The sequence below is a fragment of the Plecotus auritus genome (assembly GCF_963455305.1).
Source record: "Plecotus auritus genome assembly, chromosome: 10".
In the NCBI taxonomy this organism is placed as follows: Eukaryota; Metazoa; Chordata; class Mammalia; order Chiroptera; family Vespertilionidae; genus Plecotus; species Plecotus auritus.
Genome location: NC_137785.1, coordinates 47,510,372 through 47,529,547, shown reverse-complemented (window position 1 = coordinate 47,529,547; position 19,176 = coordinate 47,510,372). Strand labels below are relative to the sequence as shown.

At 49.1% G+C, this 19,176-nt stretch overlaps 2 protein-coding genes across 4 annotated transcripts in view; one reads left to right on the top strand and one right to left on the bottom strand.

Annotated features, from left to right (window-relative positions):
* Positions 1-11,274, top strand: part of NFATC3 (nuclear factor of activated T cells 3) — a 116,266-nt gene extending 104,992 nt beyond the window's left edge. The window contains exon 10 of one of the 2 annotated variants that reach the window (XM_080645668.1): positions 8,234-11,274. In XM_080645668.1, coding sequence (XP_080501794.1) covers positions 8,234-8,355 — 122 coding nt within the window. In that variant the 3' untranslated portion in view covers positions 8,356-11,274. The remainder of the gene's footprint in view (positions 1-8,233) is intronic. The other variant, XM_080645669.1, reaches the window with a different exon arrangement.
* On the bottom strand, positions 11,071-17,994 carry ESRP2 (epithelial splicing regulatory protein 2; the record flags this gene model as incomplete). 2 transcript variants are annotated; one of them, XM_080645671.1, is made up of 15 exons in its annotated part: positions 11,071-12,258; positions 12,337-12,502; positions 12,789-12,975; positions 13,123-13,321; positions 13,424-13,636; positions 13,752-14,053; positions 14,218-14,260; positions 14,352-14,484; positions 14,559-14,669; positions 14,763-14,817; positions 15,040-15,138; positions 15,490-15,604; positions 15,712-15,825; positions 17,334-17,462; positions 17,550-17,994. In XM_080645671.1, the coding sequence occupies 15 exons, from the start codon at positions 17,745-17,747 to the stop codon at positions 12,169-12,171; spliced, it is 2,154 nt and encodes a 717-aa protein (XP_080501797.1). In that variant the 3' UTR covers positions 11,071-12,168. The 2 variants fall into 2 exon arrangements, with proteins under 2 accessions (XP_080501797.1, XP_080501796.1); XM_080645670.1 differs by having other exon boundaries at positions 17,334-17,747.
* Positions 17,995-19,176: the final 1,182 nt, after the last annotated feature.

Here is a 19,176-nt window from a genome sequence, read left to right as displayed (position 1 = left end):
GAAGTGAGAGGCGAAGGAAAGCAGTAGACTTACATACCACACTGAGCTTGAATTATTGCTAAAGGACAGTGAGAGGACTGCTTTGTTATAGTCCTAATGCCCTGTCCTAAAATTCATATTCACTGTTCACCTGTAATGATAACTTGAGCATAATTTTTGTTTTGTTTTTTCAAGTCCCTGGATTACATTAGATTAAATTGGCATATAATTTTATTCAGCACTTTATATACCACTAAGTGGTACATAAGGATTCAGTGGAAAACAAAGATAGACGCCCTAGCTGGTTTAGCTCAATGGATACAGCGTTGGCCTGCGGACTGAGGGGTCCCAGATTCGATTCCGGCCAAGGGCACATGCCTGGGTTGTGGGCTTGATCCCCAGTGGGGGGGCGTGCAGGAGGCAGCCAATCAATGATTCTCTCTCATCATTGATGTTTCTCTCTCTCTCTCTCCCTCTCCTTTCCTCTCTAAAATCAGTAAAATATATTTAAAAAAAAGAAAACAAAGATAGACAAGGTAGGTCCCTGCCCTACAGGAACTTAAATCAATAAAATACATTTAAAAAAAAAGAAAACAAAGATAGACAAGGTAGGTCCCTGCCCTACAGGAACTTAAATCTATTGATTATATATTTATATTAATATCAATATTAATATGTATTAAGTATATGTGAGTATAGTTGGCTTGAGTGCTTTTTTGTGGAAAATCTTGGCTTTATTGTAGTCTTAAAATCCTAAACTGTCAAGAACCTTCCAGGTGCCTTCAACTAAGTGAGGTTAGGCACACCAGACAAAAAAGCCCAGCAGACTGCTCTGGCCAGTGTGGCTGTTGGTTGAACATTGTCCTAATGTTCAAAGGTCACTGGTTCAATTCGAGGTCAGGGCATGTGCCCAGGCTCGATCCCCAGTAGGGGAGCGTGCAGGGGCAGCCCATCAATGTCTCTCTCACTCCCTCTTTACTCCTCTCTAAAAGCAATAAAAACATTAAAAAAAAAACAAATCAAAAACACACACAGCAGAACTTCGGTAAGGAAGAACAGAAATAACACAGCTTCAATCAGGCTTTTGCTTAAATGACACCACTTGACTACTTCAGAAAACGACAAGTTCATACTTATGATCAACGTGTGCTTGGTAATGGGTGGATATTGCTTGATAAAGACATCCTCAAGAAAATGAAGCATTGACTTCCTCATAAAAACACAGGAAAACTATACATCATGTGGTTTTTGGTAATGAGAAAGCACCATTTTTAATCCCTTTGCAGTTTTAAAACTTGAACAATGAGATAAGAATTGAAAAAGGTGTGTTGCATGGCTGCCTGGATCATCTCTGAAATTACCATCTTTGGAACTGTTAAGTGATAAGAAAAGGTGACTTGAATGTGAGCTGGGTTGGTACTTGCTTCTCTATTTGGCTGTTTGCCACGGCGGTGAGACCCGTCTAAAATAGACACTATCAGAATCAAAAATCAGATGTCATGTATTAGCTAACATTCACTGGTCCCCTTCCTACCCTAATGAATTTTCATTGCACTCGCTCCAAATAACTTCCAAGTAATTGTATCAAATTAGGATCCATTTATTCAGTCATCAGAAATTAATGTTTTCTCAGTAATAAGGCCCTTGCCTTTCAGGAGCTCACAACCTATTTGAGAGACAAACCATGATGCCTACTGATAATTTTTTTTTTTAAATAAATCTTTATTTAGATTATTACAATTGTTTCTCCTTTTTCCCCCCATAGCTCCCCTCCACCCGGTTCCCACCCCACCTTCTGCCCTTACCTCCCCCTCACTGTCCTCATCCATAGGTGTATGATTTTTGTCCAGTCTCTTCCTGAACCCCCCCTTACCCCTTTCCCCCTGAGAATTATCAGTCCAATCCCTTTCTATGCCCCTGATTCTATTATATTCACCAGATTATTCTGTTCCTCAGGTTTTTAATTCACTTGATTTTTAGGTTCACTTGTTGATAGATATGTATTTGTTGTTCATAATTTTTATCTTTACTTTTTTCTTCTTCCTCTTCTTTAAGAATACCTTTCAGCATTTCATATAATACTGGCTTGGTGGTGATGAACTCCTTTAGCTTTTTCTTATCTGTGAAGCTCTTTATCTGACCTTCAATTCTGAATGATAGCTTTGCTGGGTAGAGTAATCTTGATTGTAGGTTCTTGCTATTCATCACTTTGAATATTTCTTGCCACTCCCGTCTGGCCTGCATAGTTTCTGTTGAGAAATCAGCTGACAGTCATATGGGTGCTCCCTTGTAGGTAATTAACTGTTTTTCTCTTGCTGCTTTTAATATTCTCTCTTTGTCTTTTGCTCTTGGCATTTTAATTATGATATGTCTTGGTGTGGTCCTCTTTAGATTCCTTTTGTTTGGGGTTCTGTGCGCTTCCTGGACTTGGAAGTCTATTTCTTTCACCAGGTGGGGGAAGTTTTCAGTCATTATTTCTTCAAATAGGTTTCAGTATCTTGCTCTCTCTCTTCTTCTGGCACCCCCATAATTCTGATGTTGGTACACTTGAAGTTGTCCCAGAGGCTTCTTACACTATCTTCAACTTTTTGGATTCTTTTTTTTTTTTTTTGCTTTTTCGGTTGAGTGCTTTTTGCTTCTTTGTTTTTCAAATCTTTGACTTGATTCTTGTGTTCCTCTAGTCTGTTGTTGGGTCTCTGTATAATATTTTTTATTTCAGTCAGTGTATGTTTAATTTCTAGTTGGTCCTTTTTCATATCTTCGAGGGTCTCGTTATATTTATCGGCCTTTTCTAGGATATTCTTGAAAAGCCTTATAACCGTGGTTTTGAACTCTATATCCAGTCGTTTGTTTTCCTCCATTTCTTTCGTTTGTAATCTGTTTCTTTGTCGCCGCATTTTCACTGCTTCCCTGAGTTGGTAAGGTAGGTTTGTGTGCTAGGTTTCCTATATGGCCCAGTGGGTCGGCCTCCCCAGTTAACCTGAGGTGGACACTCTTGGTGCACCCCTTTGTGGACTGTGTGTACAGCCTTGTTGTTGCATATTATTGAAGGGCAGATAAAGAGCTTCACAGATAAGAAAAAGCTAAAGGAGTTCATATATATATTTTATTGATTTTTTTACAGAGAGGAAGGGAGAAGGAGAGAGAGCTAGAAACATCGAGGTGAGAGAAACATCAACCAGCTGCCTCCTGCACACCCCCCACCGGGGACGCGCCCGCAACCAAGGCCCTTGACTGGAATCGAACCTAGGACCCTTGAGTCCGCAGGCCAACGCTCTATCCACTGAGCCAAATGGGTCAGGGCTGTAGTTAAGTCTTGATTGTTGTTGGTATCACTGGGAGGAATTGACCTCCAGGCCAGCTGGCTGTGAGGATCAGCTGTGTCTATGCTGGGAGAAGTTCGGTGCTGGAGACAGCCTTATAGGATTAGCCTTGCCAGATTGCAATAGCCTCTGTGCTCAGCTTGGGTGGGGTGGAGTCTCAGGGCGGAGCAGACAGTCTTGGCTTCCAGTCAGCCTTGCCCTTGCGCGCGCACACGCGCCTCCAGACCTCTACCTTCCCCGGCTCCCGAGTCTCTGCCCGAGAGTCCAGATTCCCCCCACAAGAGCGTGGGTCCCCAGGGGCTCACCTGGAACTGGGGTTCAGTGCAGTCAGAACTGGGGCTCAGTGCAGTCAGGAGCTTCTGAGTCCCTTCTGCTAGGGAAAGCCTGTGGCAACCTCCACAGTCTTTGTGCACACTGGCGCGCACCTCCAGATCCCTGCCCCCCGGGGCTCCCCCGGGTCTCCCCTGGGTCTCTGAGTTTCCGGGTGCCTTTCTCTCTGACAGTCCAGACTCCCCCTGTATGAGCCTGGGTCCACGGGGTTTCGCCCGGAACTGGGGTTCAGTGCAGTCAGAACTGGGGTTCAGTGCAGTCAGGGCTTCCTTCCCCCTTCCGCCAGAGAAAGTAAGCCAGGCTCTCAGCCGCCCTTCCTCTCTGCACACACAAAGACCCTTTACTGTACCTCCAATTCTCTGTGAGCTTTTCTCTTTCCTTCTAGTTGTAGAATTTCCACTCAGCCAGCTTTTCTGTGGTTCTGGATGGTGTCTGTTCTGTCTTTTAGTTGTAGTTTTGAAATTGTTGTGCGAGACAGCAGTTTAGGTGCTTACCTATGCCGCCATCTTTGTTTCTCCGCCTACTGATAATTTAATATGATGAGTAATGTTAGAGGCCATGCACAGGGACCATGGGGCATCCTTGTGCTCCCTCTTTGTGTGGGACTAACCCATAGATCCACACATAGAATCCACACTGAAAACACTGTTCCTTTTATTTTTTAAATATATTTTTATTGATTTCAGAGAGGAAGGGAGAGGAAGAGAGAGAGAGAAACATCAATGATGAGAGAATCATTGATTGGCTGCCTCCTGCACAACCCTACTGGGGATTGAGCCTGCAACCTGGGCATGTGCCCTTGACCAGAATCGAACTCTTCAGTCCGCAGGCGATGCTCTATCCACTGAGCCAAACCGGTGAGGGCTGAAAACAGTTTATTATGTAGTTTGGAATAACAGAGGTCCCAAGGACTGCCTTAATCTTTTTATGTCCCCTTTATATTCTCACTAAATACTATATGAGTATTGTGTGTGTGTTTTAAATATCCATTACTAGTGACCAGTTGCGCGAAATCACGCGAGACCCGGGACACACACACACACACACACACACACACACACACACACACACGCATGGCCAGCGCCGCAGGACAGCCCCGAGTCCTGGAGTGCCACCCGATGCCCCGCCTCCAGGCCGAGCGGAGCAGCGTGCACATGGGGCCACGGAAACCCCAGCAGCGATTTGTGACGGCGTTACAATGGGAGGGTTAATTTGCATATTACCTCTTTATTATATAGGATACTTAGGAGGAAACTGAAGAGAAAATGTGTTGTCATGCAAAGCATCCTTGTAACTTTTCATTTACATTGAAACTTATATTCCATAGCTGCTAGTTATTTCTAACAGTCAGGAATAGGTTTAGATTAATTCCATTCTTTGCAAACCATCATGGATAGTCAATAAATCCTAGTCTATTCTCCTTTGTTTTCTGCTTTTCTCTTTCCTCCTCCCCACCCCCGTTTTTTGTGGTCTGGGTGCAGATCCTTAAATATATTATATGTATTCTATTTCACTAGTCATGGGAAAACTGTTCTTTGCAATAATAATAAATTAAACATGTTGATACCAGGAAAAAAAAAAAAAAAAAAAAAAAAAAAAAAAAAATAAATCCTAGTCTAGAAGATTTACTTAAAAAGCATCCTCTCTCTCATAGGTCTGTACCAATACCTTCAAAAATTGGTCTCAATTAGTGATTACTAGCTTGCCAGCACTGATTAATCATCACTTTAGTAATTAGATTCCTTTAGCTGCTAGTCCCTACTTCTTTACTATTCTACATTAAATACTAACCACAATCAAACCAAATCTTCATCCTTTATTTCTTTGCCTTTCTGAGTGCTGCCACTTAAAAATTTGTCATTTACATAAAAATATACTTCTACACTTGAAAGAAATTTTATGAGTTTAACACCATAATAGTAAAAAGAAATGGAGTCTTAGATATGTGAAGTAACTTGTCCAAGGACACACATGGAGTTAGTGGCCGAGCATGTATTCAAATCAAAGCTAATTTCTCGGCTACTATTCTGCTTACATATGTGCTTCCTCAGTTCCTATCTTCTTATCAGAGTACAATGCTACTCCCACTCATTTTCAGCCTTCTGCTCTTTGGTGAAACTATAAAACTTAGCCCATTCTTCCAGGTCTCTAGCATGAAGATGCCTAAATCTCTTTGCTCTATTCACTGTAGTCCACAGGATTTTTCCAGTTGGATGTTCTAATTTCCAATTTCAGACCTAACCTACCTAACCACCTTCCTCTTCTAAATTCCTCTTCAGCTTATTTCCAATAGTGACAGCACCATTCTTTCTAGATTCAAAACCTTGGTGGTGGTGGTGGTGGTAGTGGTGAGTCAGTCCTTCTTTTGTCTCTCCCTCTTCCTACCATCACTACACTATATTCACTTTCCCTCCCCGAGTATCACATTTGTCCCAGGTCCTTTGCATTTTCTTTTTCTAAATGATTTCCCTGCTTTAGTCTTTTGGCCTCTAAAAAGTGACAGGTATTTTGAAGCGGACTCTGCCATTTATTTACTAAGCAAAATTATGTGAACTGTCAAAGACTCAGTTAACTGATGTATAAAGTAGGGTAGTAGCGATCTTAAATGTTGTGAAGATTAATTGAAATAAGATATAAAATTTTAGTTATAAAGTCTAACCTATAGATGTTCAATAAATATTTGTGGAATGAATAAATGTTAGTTCCCTTCTTCTTATAGCCATAATGAGTATGAGTTAGAAGAATTTGTTTTCTTAACTACCTAAACTATAAAAAGATTAGATGTTAATACTTGAAAATTTTAAAAAAATGTTTGTATCTCCTTTGATCTACAACCACATCAAACTCTTAAGTGTAGAATTTTTTTATCTTGGTCTATTTTTGTTTATAACAGCTTTGAAAATGTGCAATTCAGTGATTTTTGGTATATTCACATAGTTATGCAGCCATTACCACTATCTAATTTTAGAACATTTTCATTATTCCAAAGAGATTCCATATGCATTAGCAGTTACTCTCATAAGTCCTGGAAACTGCCTATTTTATGTCTATATGGATTGGCCTGTTCTGGCCATTTTATACAAATGGAATCAAACAATATATGGCCTTTTGTGTTTGGCTTCTTTCACTTAGCATAATATTTTCAAGTTTCATCCATGTTGTAACATGTATTAGAACTTCATTCCTTTTTATGGCTGAACTAGAGGCCTGATGCACAGAATTCGTGCACTGGGGGGTGGGGGGTGCAGTTGTCCCTCAGCCCAGCCTGCGCCCTCTCACAGTCCGGGAGCCCTCGCTCCTTACCGCCCACCTGCTCACTGCTCCTTAGTGCTGCTGTGGAGGCGGGAGAGGCTCCTGCCACCGCCGTTGCGCTCACCAGCCATGAGCCCAGCTTCTGGCTGATCACCAGGGGGCAGCTCCTGTGTTGAGCATCTGCCTCCTGGTGGTCAGTGCGCATCATAGCAACTGGTCATTCTGGTCATTCCGCCGTAACAATCGCTTAGGCATTTATTATATAGACTAGAGGCCTGATGCATGAAATTCGTGCAGGAGTAGGCCTTCCTTCCCCTGGCTGCCGACACCGGCTTCCCTCTGGGACCTGGGCTTCCCACTGGCTGCCAGCAGGCACCCGGGACCCGGGCTTCCCTCCGGGTGCCAGCAGGCATCCAGGACCTGGGCTTCCCTCGCAGCCCTGGCTTCGTCTGGTCTAAACAGCATATTATGCTTTTATTATTATAGATAATATTTTGTTGTATGATAGGCCACATTTTGTTTATCTGTTCATCATTTTGTAGACATTTGGGTTGTTTACATTGGGGCTGTTATGTATAATGCTAATATGAACATTTGAGTACAAGTTTTTATGTAGATATGTTTTCAGTTCTTTTATTATATGCCTGAGAATAGAATCTTTAGTTGTAAAGCAAAGAATTTTCATTTCAAAGCAGAGTTCTCATGGTAAGAGAACTAAAGTTTCTTATTTGGGGTGTTTTCTTCTATGTTGGTTCCTTAAGATTGAAATTCTTTGCACTAGACCTCACAGAGCACTGTGTTCCCAGTCATGAAAACCAACAGAAAAGCAAGAGTCTGCAATCAGAAAGCATCAAGAAACAATACAAATGCCCCCACATAATAAAGGATGCTTTCATAAACATAGGGTAACAAAATAACCTTCAAATCCCAGTGGTTTACCCTCAACAACACATTCATTTCATCCACTTTATATATGAGGTGCACTGTAAGATCAGAAAAGGAAAACTCTCCTAAAGGGATGCAAATTAAGGAAAAGTGAGGATCAGTGAACACATTTATGAAAAGTATCCTATCCTTTGCTCTAGAGCATGAGCCTTTAGAGTGAGCATCATTTCTCGGTTCTCTCAGCCATCCCACCTTCACAACCCAACTGAAATGAAAGGGAGAGAGAGGGATCTGAAACAGTTTATAGAATATTTCCATTCACCTCAGGAGCAGGTTTCAAGCACTGCCTTTACCTTCATAGAAAGCCATGGCAAGAGGAAAAATGGCTTTGAAATAGAGGTTGGCATTGAGCATCATGATCAGTCACACAGAGGTCACTAATTACTCTCCCTTTTGTTTTTCAGTGAACGAGATAATTGGGAGAGACATGTCTCAGATTTCTGTTTCCCAAGGAACAGGGGTGAGCAGGGAGGCTCCCCTCCCTGGTCCCAATTCCTTGGATTTAGGAAGATCTGATGGGCTCTGACAGTGCTTGCTGCAACCTTGCATCCACCACCATACTTCTCAGCATGTTTCTGTCCTTGGACCTTGCGTTTCCAACTCTGCGGCCTTCAGGACTGGCGCCAGGAGTTGGGATCACTGGGGAAAGCAGCAGTCCTCCACCTCAGGACTTGGGTAGATTTTGTAAAAGAACAGCAACAGCAGAGGCTGTTTGAGCTTTGGGGAAATGAGCTTTGCTTTTTATTTTTGAATAGGATACTTTTATATGATGGGTGCTTTGAGTGTGAACGCAGCAGGCTCTTCATTTCAGAGGTGCTGCTTTTGCAGATGACCTCATTGCTTAGCTAGAATTAGTGATTTGAACTGCTTTGTGGTCATTGAAGGACCTTTTAGCTTTAATATTTTTAAAATAGGGACTTTTGATAAAACTTTCCAGAGGCAAACATAAAAGAAAAAAATTGTCCAAGCCCACACCTATGCCTCAGAAACTCAGCATGTGTCCTGAAGCCTTTCATAGATTCATAGGAAATAAAAGCCAAATGTAGCTCATACCTCTATAAAAGTAAACTGTTAGATAAAATGAGAAGAGACCATTCCAATCATTGAAGTGTTGGAATATTAAATGACATTCCAGAGCATAGCCTTTTTGTAACTTTCTAGATCTTCCTGCAGTCTCTCCATTCTGACTTGATGTTGAAATTGCTTTTTTCCCTCAGGGCCTTGGGTAAGATAGCTACTTATAAGGTGACTGTGAAAGGTGAGGTTTTAGCTTCATAGCTTTAAGTTCCTGCCATCCTACAAACAAGTGCTCTTCCTTTTTGTATCCTTTTCTAAGTGGGAGCATTAGCCTTTGGCTGCTCTGTAACCTTTGAAGCCAGTCTCATGATGGTTTAGGCCAGTGGTCAGCAACCTGCGGCTCGCGAGCCACATGCGGCTCTTTGGCCCCTTGAGTGTGGCTCTTCCACAAAATACCACGGCCTGGACGAGTCTATTTTGAAGAAGTGGCGTTAGAAGAAGTTTAAGTTTAAAAAATTGGGCTCTCAAAAGAAATTTCAATCGTTGTACTGTTGATATTTGGCTCTGTTGACTAATGAGTTTGCCGACCCCTGGTTTAGGCAACTTTGCTGGTTCTAACTTATCTCCAGGGGCCAGGCTGTGTCAGGAATTAAGCACAAATGAGCAATGCTTCAGAACAAGAGCAGAGAAAACACAAGACTCCAGATGGGAAGCTTTTAAGATTCATACTGGCACGGAAGGCTTATCCCTCATCTGTTTACAGCCTAAAAAGATTCTCACCTACCCTGTTCCATCTGCATGGCCTAAAAACCAGCCTTTTCCCAAAAAGGCTTTGAGCCAAATAAAAAAATGAGGTAGCATCATAAACCTGACCCTCCAGACCAAAGATGCCCTGGTGCTGCTGCAGGTGAGGCTGGCACTCAGACAGGGGCCAGCAAGAAACTCCAACCTGCTGTCTACCAAAGGAGTGCCCAACTTGGGTGCTTTTTTCAAGCCCCATCCTTACCACTTCCATTAATAGGGTAAGTTATTGGTCCAAGGCCTGGGCCATTTCAAAGCTCCTGAAGCTTATAGTATGTTTTCATGTGAAATTATGTACTTTTATTTATTCAGAAAGCAAAATTTTTGAGTGCCTACATATGAGACTGCATGCTAGTCTGGTTAAAGGTCTGATGTTGTTATTCCAGGGGATTGTGGGTCCTAGATGCCAGGATTCTCTACTGAGACCAAGTGAGTCCTGGGCAGAGGAAGCTTGTTCATTGCCTACCACCTAGTCACCCAGGTAGGAGCTATTGACCCAGGATGAGGAAGTGTTTCTTTGTTTTTTTCTCTCTTTAAACCATGTTTTAGATTTCTCCCTTAAAACTAGTTAAGAAACAATGTTTGTCCTTCAGCAAATCACTCTGGTCCTCTTGGAGCTGGGTGTTTTCATATTTTCTTTGAAAATGTAGTGTAGTGAGATATTTCAGGGCTACGGTTGGAAGCCCACAGCTTCCTTTGGAGGTTGTGGGGGCTGGCCAATAAGATGAAGTTCCACAGAGCTGGTCAGACTTGCCTCCACCCTTTTGTCCCTGGTATAGCTGCCTCACATGGGTTTCTTGCAAAAGTTCTCTTTGCAGGATCCATTGGGGGTTGCTTTGTTGTCCTCAAGAATAAAAGCCTCTATGATCCAGAGTTGCTATGCACCAAATTTTGATGCCTTTTAAATACCTTGATGCCTGTAGCACTAGAAATGCTTTCCTATTTAAAATAAAAGTTGAATTTTAAAATAGAGCTTTGTATACTATGTAAGCAGTTTTGTATCAGCTTTGTAAAAGCTTTGGTGTAAGAGTTAATGTTTTTTGGCTTTGTAGATAAAGACTTACATTTTTGTGCAACATAGTGGTATTAAAGCACACATCCATTGGACTATGCAATTTGGGTTCTAGTTAGCAGCACTGAGCAGTTGGGCATGTGCTAGCACCTACCCTTACCCCCTCCAGCCGATGTGAGATCTTGGGTTGAAGAATAGGATGAGGAGCCTTCTGCTTATTAGAGATGCACAGAGAAACATGGCTGAAAACAGCTTTAAAAGGAACAGCTGTCTCCGGGATCACGTGTGGTGCTGCTGCCTGGGGTGCAGCCCACCGCTGCCCAGGGCTATTCACTATCATCAGAGCTCTGCTGGGTCTGGCTGTGAAGCTGTTTTTGATACTCAGAACAGATGGTCATCTTTAAGGCTCATATGGGCTCAAGTTGAAACCTTGTATTTTATAAAATGGATGATGTTCAGTTTACAGCACTCGGGATTGTGTTTTCTTGTACATTTTGTATTTTAAAACCTTTTATAGGAGTACAGTGCTCCTTACACAAATACAAAAGGAAGAGCCAGCAATTCAGGCTCCTCAGTTACAGTGCTGAAATAATAAACGATGACAGGTCAACAGTCTCCTTGAAATCTGCTTGAGTTTTCCTCTGCCTGGGGTGGGTGAGGAGCCCCTCACCCTGGGGGCCAAAGCTAAGGGCACTTTGGCTTTTAAAAAGTCCACGTGGTTAGGAACCTTTGTTTATTTTCTGGAGAGGGTAGAGTTCCAAATTCTTGCTGCAGCTTCAGTTCTACATCCTCTAATGGGTGCAAAGGACATTCCACCATGTCTGCTGAGTTCAGGACAACTGGCCTAGGCGCCCAAGGTGTGCACGAAAAGTAGGCAGAAAAGTCTGCTTTAAAATTCAAGCCTGAGTTTTATGTGAGGGCCTCCTGCCCCCTAGTGTCCTCTGGGAATACTGCAGTACAGCTCATCAAAACAGCCTGTTGGTTTTGCTGGTCTGGTATTCCTTGTGCCAAGCTGGAGGGGCTGGCAGCCTTAGGTGGGACCACCCCTGGCACAGTGTGGCCACTGAGGTCCAAGCATCCTGGGGACTGGGGCCAGCACTCTCTGTTTCTCTGCTCCCCCATCAGAAGCTCCCAGGAGTCATACATTGAAGGCACCAGGGCTTACATTTTAAAAAAGAAGGCAAGCCTGCTGTGGATGTCAGCCCCACAGTATCTGTGGGCATGGGCCATAGCCAGAACAGACCAAAGGCTCTCCAGGTGCTACTCAAGAGGCCCAGGTCAGGCCATTGGGAGCAGGGTAGCACCATTCCACCCCTAGCCCTACATGCAAGATTCAGCCATCATCTTTGGGGTGAACAGCAGAGCAGTAAGTGGGGGGATGGAGCTGGGGCTTGAGCTCCTCTGAGTGCCTTCAGAAAGAAGTCACCAGGATGAGGGCACTGGTTCTCTGGATGCAGGAGATGTGTTAGCTGAGGACATCAGCCACCTCTTACCTCCTGACTCCCTCACCTACAAACACACCCACTCTTTGGGGGCCTGTAGCACAGTGCGAGGTGGGTCACCAACAGGCATCAGGCTGGTGTAGTCATCAGGGGCTAGCTGCAGAAGGAACAGATATTTAGGGCAGGGAGCTCTAGGCTAAGCCCAGTCCCCAAATCCCCCCTAGTCACACCTCACCTGGTAGGCCTGAAAGACACTGAGCAGATCCTTCATACCAGCTGTGTATGGGACACCCTGCATACGGACCAGGGCTCCTGGTTGGGACAACACTGAGGTAGGAGCAGAAGCCAGGGCTGCAGGGGGCGTGGTGAGGTAGCCCACAGTGGTGGGAGAGACTGGGGGGCTAGGGTGGGAAAAGTAGGGTTTTAGTTCAGTCCTATCTATGGCCTACACCAGGACTTTCCTCCCTCTTCCCTTGCCTCTGACTTATACTTAGTTCATTTCAGTTCCTCCTCCTTAAAACCCTGTCCTCTACATCATCTCCATTCTAGTTTGTAGATAGCATCAACTAACCCACATCTCACTCCCTTCTTTCAGACCGTAGGTTATCTGACCCAGGAAGATGATCATGACCTTCCTCCAAACCAGGACAGGGGCAAGTCTATGCAGTTCTCTTAGCAGCAGGGTACCTGGGGTAGTAAGCTGTGTAGTTCATGTAGAGTTGAGTGGCTGGCCCGGGGTAGTAGGCAATGGGGGTGGGGGCAGCAGGCACCCTGGCAGCTGGGAGCAGTGCTGAAGAGGGATAGAGAGCTGCCGTCTCAGTGGGAATGAGTGTTGGGGTGGCTTGGAAGGTGGCGTAGGCTGGTGGCGAGAGGCCTAGAGACAGAAGTAGAGAGTACATCTGCAGGGGGCCCGGCGCTGCCCTGAGTGGGGCAGCCAGAAAGAAGTCCCAACTGTAGAAAGTGAAGGTTTAACAACCTGGCACCCACATGCCTCCTACTTCCCCAGCCCTGGGATACTCACAGGGTAGTTTGCAGGGTGGAGGAGACATGCCACTGCGACCCAAAGTGCCCCCCATCAGCACACGGCTCATCTCCTCTGTGGAGCAGGGAACTACCTCCACGTAGCGTTCCTTCATCACTTTTTTATGGCAACGCTGAGAAGCAGCTAAGGCCCGCTCTGCTGACGTCATCTGGATGAAGGCATCGCCGGATGGCCGGCCCTGTGCACACCATCTTATAAGCAGTCTATCCTGTTAGCAAGGGTATCTTACTCCCAACCACACACTCCTCTCTGTGTGTCCCCCTTTTGGCAGCAGCCTCACCTGCTGGTTGAGCACCATGTGCACACCATGGGGCCGGATGTCAGCTGCTGCCTCCCCCAGAAAGCTTAGGATGTCTTCGATGGTGGCTGTGTAGGGCAGGCCTCGGAGGCGTACACAGTCTCTCCCAGTCCCAGCTACCATCGGGAAGGGGATGGGCAGCAGTGGAGCAGTCATTGTGGGAAGGAGTGGACTGGAAGCATAGCGGTTCAGGACCTAATAAGGAAGGCAGCAACTGGTCATGCCAAGTAGGGCAGGGACACGGAGTGGAGTGGGGTGAAAGGGGCACCCTGGAGAAGCACATGGGGGTGGGGGAGCCCTGGGTTCTCACCTGTTGCACCTCGGCTGCAGTGCTCCGGAAGAGTTCAATGTATCGCTTACCCAGCATGCCCTTGTGCCTGCGCAGTGCAGCTTGTGCCAGCTCCTCACAGGCAAAGAGTGCAAAGGCATCACCAGTGGGCCGGCCGTCAGGGTGGCGCACAAAGAGCAGCCCATCGGCACCCCCAGTCACTGGGCACTCTGGCCCCAGGAAGTCGAGCACGTCTGCTGGCCCAGCTGAGAAGGGCAGTCCCCGCAGCCGCAGGATCACTTGGTCTTCCCGCGACAGGAACCGAGCCACCTCTAGTGATGTGCCTTGATGAGGGTGGCATGGGAGTCACCTACTGACTTCATTCATGCCCTTCCAACTACCCATCCAAACCTGGCACACAGGGGAGCAGAAAGGCAAGGGGTGGTGGGGAAGTGGGACATGGGTCAAGAAGCAGGGGGAGCTAGGTGTTGCTGGGGGCACAACTCACCCCCTGCAATCTTTACAAACTCCTCTCCTGTTGCTTTATATACCTGTGGGGACAGTGGGGACAGTCCGTGAGTCTCAGGCCTGAGGGGGCTGGCCTCAGCTCCGCTCCGCTCCACTCCCAGCCCAAAGCCCCACCTCAATGTAGCGCACACCCATGTGGTGCTTGTGTCTCTGCAATGCTAGGTCCCGCTGCTCGCTGTCCACAAAGCGGATGAGGGCCTCGCCATTTCTTCGCCCCTGGGCATTGAGGCAGAGGGCTACACCACCCCTGTGGGGCCAATGCTATGTTAGTATCTCCTGGGTAGGCCTGCCCTCTTGGGCCCACCATCATGCTGCACCCACCTGGCAATGTTGAGTCCTTTGAAGAAGCGAGCCACGTCCTGGTCTGATGACTGCCAGGGCAGCCCACGGGCCCGAACCACGGTCTCACTGTCCACCACCTCAGCCTTGCTGCTGTGGGGGTAGGGCCCAGGGTCAGAGCTATCTATCTGTCCTGTTAACAAAGGTGCCTTACTATTGTCACCCCCATCCCTGCCCTGCACTCACCAAGGTCCAGTCTCATATTTCTGCTTTATCACCTCGGGCTTCAAAAACAATTGACCTAAGAGGAGATGACATGGGAGTCAGCAGGGTCTGGTGGAGGGGGTCTCCCCACCAAACTCTTTAAAAAGAGGACAGGTGAAGAGGAGGTGACAAAGGGGCTCCCACCATATGGTCTCTCAGAAAAGTTAAGAACTAGGGAAGGGGACTTTGAGGAATTAATAGGCAAGCATTCACCCATCCCTGAGAGAGATCGGGTAACAGATGGTGAGGGGAACCTTACCATTGGGCCCTTCAAGTAGGTGGAGAATGACAGCTACCATTGTCTTCACTTCCCAGACCCCAAAGTCATCCTCTGTGGCATCTGTTTCCAGCCCCAACTCTATGAGCAGTGAAATTACAATGAGGAAATCCCAGCATTGGAGGCTTGGGGCAATCAGCGTGAGCACCATGACTGGTCTCACCTAGGCCCAAGTCCCCTACATAAGCACGGGGAATCCCAGCAAGCACATTTGTTTTGGCCCTGCTCATGTATGCCCTTACAGATCCCCCAGCCCAGACATATGTAGACATGTCTACTTTCCAAATGTGCCCCAATCCAGACAGACATGCACTTAAGGACTCAGCAGATAATGCTAATTGGGTATGTTCATATAACCTCCAGCATGCACATACTCAGACACATAGAGCCTATGGCTGCCCCTCCACTCTAACCCCTCTGGGTCACAGGTACCCTGTGCCATGGTGGCCACGGTGAGGTCCCTGGCGAGGCGGGCGCTTGGGTGCTGCACATGGAACTCTCTGCGGAGGTCGTAGAAGGAGAAGAAGGTGTCGGGGAGTACCAGGTTCTGGGGGCACATGTGAGCAGGGATGAGTAGACGAAACTGAGCAGCCCACCCCCTCGACAATGGATGGCCTGGGAACCCTGCGCCCTGTTGTGCCCTCAGTGGCATACCTTCCTAGAGGCCTCAGGATGCAGGACCTGTCGCAGTAGCTGCTGTCCATCCGTGCAGAGCATGTAGGGGCCCCCGCCCAGCAGAGCCACATCCCCGATCACCAGCTGTGAGAACTGGGGAGAGAGACAGACTCACAGCTGGGCAGGCAGGAAGAAAGAGGGCACAGGCTGCAAAGCTGGTTCTGCCAGATGTTCAGCCAGCCCTACCCTGTTTGGGGAGTAGGTGGCCATACCTGTTTGGCCTGGCTCTGCAGTTCCCTTTTTCCCTCAGTCCACCATCAGCTTCTCCAGGCCAAAAGGGGGCAGTTACATACCCCCCAATCCCTCACTGCACACACTCCAGGAGTCTGGAGTGGGGCCAGAGCAAACACCTGGTGGAGTGGGACAAGCAGGTGGGAAGGGGCGGGGCAAAGCAGGTTAAACCTGTCCCTGATCAGGCTCCACCTTCAGACAGGTGGGAGAGGCCCAGTCCTGCCTGAGGCCCATCCGGCTCATGGTCAATGGCAGCCCCGCCTCTAGGTCTGACCAACCGAGGGCCAGAGAAATTCCAAGGACAGAGCTCCACACCTGGACGCCAGGGGCAGCATGAGCTTTGACCCACACCCTATTGACCTGCTGGCACTGAGCTGTTTGCTCATAGAGGGGGTGGCACTCCTGAAACTGCCCAGCCTCCATCCCTGTTGGAGAACAGGTATAAGCACTAAGCACAGCCCCAAGAACCTCCCCGGTGCCAACTTTACTGTCTGAGACTGGCAGAGCAAGGCAACCCAGCTCTCCTTCAACACACTCCCCAAGTGGGGGTTAGCCTGGAAGCCCTTCTGCAACAGACTAGGTTGAAACATCTTCGTGCTTCCATTTCCTCATCAGGAACTACCAGAGTTGGAAAATGAAAGAATTTGTGCGTGTAAAGCATTTACACTCATTATACTCAACAGTCAGACACGGGTTGAGCACAGTAGTGAAGATAAGAGAAAACAGCAATGGGAACAGCCTCCCACTTCAGCCAGGGCCAGGAGGCAACCCTAGGCCTTTGCACTCAAGAGGCAGGTAGCCTCCAGGCGGGGTCCGGACAGCGCCCACGCCTGGACAGCCGGCTGGGGCAGGCCTAAACGAGCGTCTTACAGAGCAGCTTACACCTGGCGGCGTCTGCCTCTGGGGCAGACACCGCCCTACGCCCCCGCCCAAGCGTCTCCCAGGCGGGTGGGTGGGCCGAGGTCGCAGGCGGGAGGAACAGTGACCTATGACCAAGGCCCCTTGGCTCTTTCGGCTTCTGGCTACTGTTCTGAGAGACCTGGCTGGGCACGTTCCCAGTTTCAGTCTCAGCCTCACTCCCCCGCCGGCCGGGGACTCTCGGAAGGGTCTCGCGGCCTCCATCCCCACCCCCTCAATAGGGTGGATCTGGAAAGACTGAAAGGTAAGAACTCCCCCACCCCCGAAATGGCCGGCACACGCGAACACACGCACACGCGGGAGTCGATGAAAGTTTCAAACAACAGGAACCCGTCCTACCGCCCCGGCCAGTTAGTCCCGGCGCGCCAGGCCTCGCCTCCTGCGGCCTCTCCTGCGTAGAAATGTACTTGGGGTCCGGCAGTGTCTCCACCCACCGCGCCCCGGGCGCTCACCTGCTGCAGCACCTTGTCCAGCGGCTCGGCCCGCGCCAGGCTGTCGGCGCTCAGGCCACTCGCCTCGCGGCACTGCGGACTCAGTGCGGCCGCCTCGGCGCGAACCAGTGACTTGTGCAGCGTCCCCACCTGCGAGAGGCGGGGGAAACCGATCAACCACTGCGCCTTTGGATCATGAAGCTCCCTGGGGACGCCACCACCCTCTTCCCACCCTACCTGGCGGCTCCGCGGCTCCACCACTTGCCACACTAGCAGGATTAAGTCGGTCTCATCGGAGCCCAGATCCGGCCCCAGTGCACCGGCCGTGGCCCCGAACAGTACGACCAGGGGTCCAGACTCTGGGCAGGTCTCGGCGGAAGAGTCTGCGGCAGCGTTCTGGCCCGGGGGCGGTGGCTGCGGTGGCGCCGGAGTCATGGCCGCAGAGAAAGGGGGCGCTCGGCCACGCACACGCGGACCGACGAGGCGCACGCTCGCACCGACCGACGGCAGACGCGGATCAGCTAGGGCGGGACCCCTTGTGTCGGGGGCGGCACCTGCGGCCCGGCTGGCGCAGTGGGCGCTGCTGAGACCCGCCCGCAGCGCCCGGCGAGGCGGGGCGGCTACCGCCCCAATCCTCTCTGGGCGAGTTACCTGTGGGTCCCGTGGGCCACGTGACCGAGGGCGGCTCTGGAAGCCGTGGGGGGGAGGCTGCTAGAACCTAGCCCGGGACGCGCGCTCACCAACCCGCCTGGGCGTGCTTAGGACCCAGATTCCCACTCCCCCAGCCGGCTGATTTCTGGGGCGACCTCCACCTCCTCCTCCTCCTCTTCCCCACCATGAGGCCTCAGCCAAGAAAACGGCAAAACCAGAGGCCTTCTCTAGTCCTAAGGGTCATATGGGACTTGTGAAAATCACCAGGAGTCGATGTAGAAGTTGTGGGGGTCGGGCCGATCTGGGGGTGACAGAAGTCACCAAAGGTCAAAGGGGACGGTTAAAGTTACCGGGTATCACTCAGAGGCCCATCACCAGAGGTAGACTGGGGAGATCCCGAGAGGTCATTAGAGCCGGGGGGGGGGGGGAGGGTCATGAGGTCAAAGGGCAGAGTTTGTCCATACAGGTGGAAAGGCCAGGCCTTAGCCTGGCTCCAGGAAGTGCACCTGGTGCCAAAGCGCGTTCGGAGGTGCGCGGCCTGGCTGCTGCGGAAGGAGGAGGAAGGCACCCCCCTTCCCCAACTCCAGAGAGTGGCACTCTAGACCGGGCCAAGCCGGATGGTCCGGGCCAGGAGCCTCAACCCTACCCCACGTGGGGACTCCAGCCCGTTTTTGTAGCCCTGCCCCTTTGACGAGGGGCCTGTTGTTGCCTAGAGATGAGCGCGCTGGCGGGTGGGGACCAGAAGCAAATGTGTAATGTGCGCGTGCGGGCGGCAGAACCTCTTCTCCTTCCGGGACCAACATCCCAATCGGACAGTCCCGCGTGGAGGGCTTCCAGCACCCTTTCGCCTCGTCCATCTTGGTGAGGCTCCTTTACGGCGAGTTTCCAGGCCGCCCTGTATTTCCCCATTTATGTGACTAAGAAACTGAGTAAGAATCCGGTGGGAAGAAGGGACTCCAACACGGCGAGAACAAAAACGTGGGGTGGCCAAGACCGAGCTGAAACTGAGGCGGGAGCCTCACCTCGCGATTTCGGAAAAGCAGGGCGTTGCGTCCGGACCCTCGGATAGCGCACACGCCCGGGGTGGAGGGGGCCTCCGACGCCTTGCCCACTGAACCCACACTCCGGCGCGTCCCCATTTGAAGGATCAAGACTGAAGCGCCAGGGTCGGAAGTGACTCGCACCGGGACACGGCAGCCTGGAGGGAGTGGGA